General features: G+C 34.7%; 1 protein-coding gene across 1 annotated transcript in view; it reads left to right on the top strand.

Moving 5' to 3' along the window:
- Positions 1 to 5,000, top strand: part of LOC143285707 (solute carrier family 12 member 4-like) — a 330,309-nt gene that overhangs the window by 2,304 nt on the left and 323,005 nt on the right. Inside the window, exon 3 of the mRNA XM_076593115.1 lies at positions 2,289 to 2,312. Within this exon, the coding sequence (XP_076449230.1) occupies positions 2,289 to 2,312 (24 nt within the window). The remainder of the gene's footprint in view (positions 1 to 2,288; positions 2,313 to 5,000) is intronic.

Here is a 5,000-nt window from a genome sequence, read left to right as displayed (position 1 = left end):
CTCTAGTGGGATTGATAGTAAATGACAGTATTGTCAATGTTTCTTTTCGCTGAGATTATTGATTACTTTCTGAGTCTTTGACTTTCTGTGTGTGTGTGTGTGTGTGTGTGCGTGTGTTTGTGTGTGTGTGTGTGTTGTGTTTGTGCATGTGTGTGTCTGTGTGTAAAAAGGGTGTTTAAATAAATTGAAAAAAAAAACCCAAAGTGAGATAGGGTTAGACGCACACAGATCTGTTGGAAATGGCTCAAGCAAGAAGAATGTACATGTACACTGACACTAACAGTAGAAGAATTTTTCTTTTCTTTAAAACAAAAAAAAAAAAAAAGAGTTTTTATTAGACACAGTGCACAGTAATCCACATTCTGATTGAAACGTACACATATGTGTGCACATGCGCGCACACACACTCTCACACACACAGGCACGTGCGTGTGCACATGCACATAACGATGCATGCACACATGCGGACATACACTCAACACACACACAGGTGTTTCACTCTAAATCATAATGTAATAGTATCTTACCCACATGTTTTTTTCTTTTTACATAATAATTGATGTGTGCATGGTGATCAGTGAAGGGTGTGTCAGTTGTTTGGGTGTTTTTTTTTTTTTTTTTTTTTTTTTTTTTCCTCTCTCTCTCTTTGATTTTTTGCTGACGGGTATTTTAAGTGAGCCAAAAGAGAATTTTCTGTTTTGGTTGAAGCAGACAATAAAGTATTTTGAATTGAATTGAATTGAATTGATACTCATTCATTATATGAATGATGTTGACAAGTGTCTGAGACAGTTGACTACATCATGGATTTTGTTTTCATCAGCAATTTGTTTTTGATTTTGAGTACTGCAAGTAAATGGGTTGAATGTTTTATGCATACATTGAAAAGACCAAATTCTTCACTGGGCAAATTAAGTCAACAATTTAGCAGATAGCATATCAGTTAGACGGACTGCGTTTTAATCATGATTTTATGTGAATTTAGATTAATACTAAATGGATGAAATGTTTTAAGTGTACTTTAAAAGGACAGTTCAGTGTCCATTTTGATTAGCTCTAAATGGACAAAATATTTTATGCATGCATTGAAAGGACAGTTCGCTGAATAAACTAAACCTGCTTTGAACTGGAAGCTTAATTATTTTCTGATACAATTATTAAGAGAGGGAGAAACACAGACACAGACACACAGAGACACAGAGATACACACAGGCAGATAGACAGAAAGACAGACAGAAAGACAGAGAGACAGACACACACAGACATATATACATGTACACAGACTAACAGAGGCACACACAAAGAGACACACAGACACACACACACACACACAGGCAGATAGACAGATACTGAGACAGAAAGACAGACAGACAGACACACACACACACACATACAGAGACACACAGAGACAGAGACACACATACAGACACACACAGACACACACAGACACACACACACACACACACACACACACACACACACATATATATATATATATATATATATTTATACACACACACACACACACACAACTACAGACACACACACACACACACACACACACACACACACACACACACACACACACACACACACACACACACACACACACACACTGCTAATCTATCTATATGCAATGAAAGAAATCTTGGACTCTTTACTTTTATTGTTCAATTTTTTTTTCAAATCACTGTCAGATAGTCCAATTGGATTGCTGTAAACTAGTATAATTGGAAATTGGATTGTTGTTATAATCTTTTAATTCCCTTTAACCCCCCCCCCCCCCTGCCCCCGGTCTAATTGGATTGTTGTTATAACCTTTAAATGTTTTTTTTTATTTATTTGTTTTTTTTATGTCATATTGTTAGTTTTTTTGTGTTTTTTAAAAATAATATATATATATATATATATATATATATATATATATATATATATATATATATTGCGCCTATATCAGTATATGTTTTAGAGTTGGAAAGTTATTCTCTTAATTAGTCAGATTGTTGTTGAGTTGATGTTGTGAATAGTATTGTTTTCATCCCTTTCCCTTCCCCTCCCTCTTTTCTCCCCTCACCCCCCCACCCCCTCCCCTCCATCCCCCCACCCCCTACCCCCTACCCACCCCCCTTTTTTTTTTTTTCATTTTTTTTTTCATGTCTAATATTAATATCACTTAAATTTGGATAGACATTCAATCAATTGAAATTGAACACACAACCCGACCCAACCAACCCAGATAAAGTGAGAGACGAAAGTAGTACCAGTGTATGCTTGCTTTCCCGTTTCAGCATGGAGCACAGTCCTTGACAAAGGTGAAGCTCTTTTGAAAAGTTCTTGTTGGCATGTTGATTTCTTTGTCACATGGCATGCTGTGGTGCTGATGCTTAAATTCCTACAGTTATAGTAATACAGATCTAGAGACATCCAGGACACACACACCATCCACTCTTGTTAATTACTTTCTCTTCCTTGTCATTGCTGATTTTAAAAATATTGTAATTTTTTTATTATTTTTAAACTCAGTCCAGCTTTTGTGTCAAACTTTACACGCTTGAATTAATACTTATACAGACTTTATGAACGTCAGTGTTTTGAATGTTATACACACACACACGCACACAAGCACGCATGTGCACACACAGACACGCACACACCTGTAGTATGGAAGTGATTGCTCACACTCACACAAGAATATGTTTATTGTGTGTTTAGTATCCTTGTGTTTGCTATGATATACAACAGTATTATGTATAAATAGTAACATATAATGGTGTATTTCACATAGTAATATGTAACAAATATACATGCACTATTTTATTAATATTAATTATACTTAATATATGTATATATACATTTACTGATATATTATTGTAATAAAACTAATAATATTAAACAGCTGCTTTGTTTTTTTTAGCAATGCCAAAAATTACTAATTTGTTTATCATTGATTAAATCATTGTGAACAAAATAAATATTAATCTCTATTTGGGACTTTTAGTTTCTGTTTCTACCGTCTATGAAAATAGAAAGAGAGAGAGAGAGGCACAGAACGTTCCTTTAGCCTCTAGGGGTTATAAATAAGGGCTTTTTTTTTCTTTTTAATAAATAACATGGGCTTTTTTTTGTCTTTTTTTTTTAACAGTGAGCTTGGGCGTTGTCAAGGTTTGACCATGCAGTGTACACATGATTATTGTCCATGAGACAGACACAGAGAGAGTAAAGAGGTTTAGTCACACACACACACACACACACACACACACACACACTGAAAGGCAGTGTCATGGTTGGCAGCCCTACATAACTGCGAACGCACACTCACACTGCCAACCGTTATCAGTTTACACAGTATAGATTTTCTGTGACCGCAGTTTGATATGTTTTGCCATGCGAGGACTAAAACTGTTCAGCGAAAACAGATTTAAAAAAAAAAATTTTTTGAGACAATATTTAGGCCTTTCACTTCTCTTCTGGGTTATAGGCCGTTAACAAGAGACCTCCACTGTCCTGTATCCTATGCCTTGATGATAGATTTTTTTTTTAGATAAATAGATATAGATAGATATATATAGATAGATAAATAAATAAATATAGATATAACTGTTTTATTTTGAGGTGCAGCTTTTTTTTCACTTAGCCACATGTGCAAATTATCAGTTGTGTGAGGAAAATAAAACACAACCCAAAACAGGAAGATAGATTAAAAAAAAAAAAGAAAAAAAAAAGTATAGATAGATAGATATATAACTTGTTTGTTTGAGGTGCACCCTTTTTTTTTTTTTACTTAGCCACATACAAACCGCCATTGTCTCAACAACAACCACGCACACACACACACACACACACACACACACACACACACACACACACACACACACACACACACACACACACAAAGAAAAAAAAAGAAAGAAGAAAAAAAAAAAAAAGAAAGAAAAAAACTCAAAAGAGATGGTAAGACTAAGAGATCATCGTGCATGGAGGAGGGGTGTGTACTTTTTAGCCAGGGAGATTTTCGGACATACGTATACATACATCACATGCAGGAGTTAGCTCCCATCAGTTGCTGAGGACAAAAGATCGTGCACAGTAGCCTGTGTGACTGAAGGCAGTCTAAAGTCAGAAGATCTCACGGGGTTTCATGGAAAAGATAAGTACACTGTCTGTGACAGCTGCTTATCCTGGAAGCCCCTGCTGCTGATTCTGCTGTTAGTTATTATTAATATTAATAGTAGTAGTAGTATTGTTGTTGTTGTTGTCATTGTAATCTTAATCAGCAAAGTGAGAGCTGTATTATCAGTGGTTTCTCCAGTCAGTGGGTAACCATTTACAGCTTAGTCTTTCGTGAAGGACTATGACTCTCAAACTAGGAGGCAAAATTGCACTGGCTCTTAGTGCTGCAGCCTTGGGGGCTAGTTGGCCTTTGGGAACCATCCCAACGCCGACTGTCCTAAAACCCTCATGGCCCAGAGAGTGGGGATGTAACTTGGGCAAGACACTCTCCACTATAATTAAATTCTAGCCCAAATAGTCGGAACAGCAGTTGCCTTCTCTGCTGTTCTGATGGTCATAGTCGGACACGACTGACTATCATATATACAGGTATATATAATCTTAATCATCATCTGTTATTGACATCTTCTTGTTTCATTATTATCCTTGTCATCCTCATTCTCATCCTCTTTCCCCATCTTTATCATCAGCACTGTTATTTTTTTATTTGGTTGTTATAATAATAATAATTATTATTATTATTATTGTTATTGTTGTTATTGTTGTTGTTGTTTTTAAAAAAAATATAATTATTATTGTTTTATTATTATTAATTATTATTAATTATTATTATCATCGTTGTTGTTGTTGTTATTATTATTATCATCATCATCATCATCATCATCATTATTATTATTATTATTATTATCATCATTGTCATTATTATTATTACCATCATCATCATCGTTATTGTTGTTGTTATTATTATTATTATTATTATTATTATCATT

Source organism: Babylonia areolata, chromosome 9 (genome assembly GCF_041734735.1).
Source record: "Babylonia areolata isolate BAREFJ2019XMU chromosome 9, ASM4173473v1, whole genome shotgun sequence".
NCBI classification, from domain to species: Eukaryota; Metazoa; Mollusca; class Gastropoda; order Neogastropoda; family Buccinidae; genus Babylonia; species Babylonia areolata.
The sequence above is the reverse complement of the archived record's forward strand: the minus strand, read 5'-3'. Positions and strand labels throughout refer to the sequence as shown.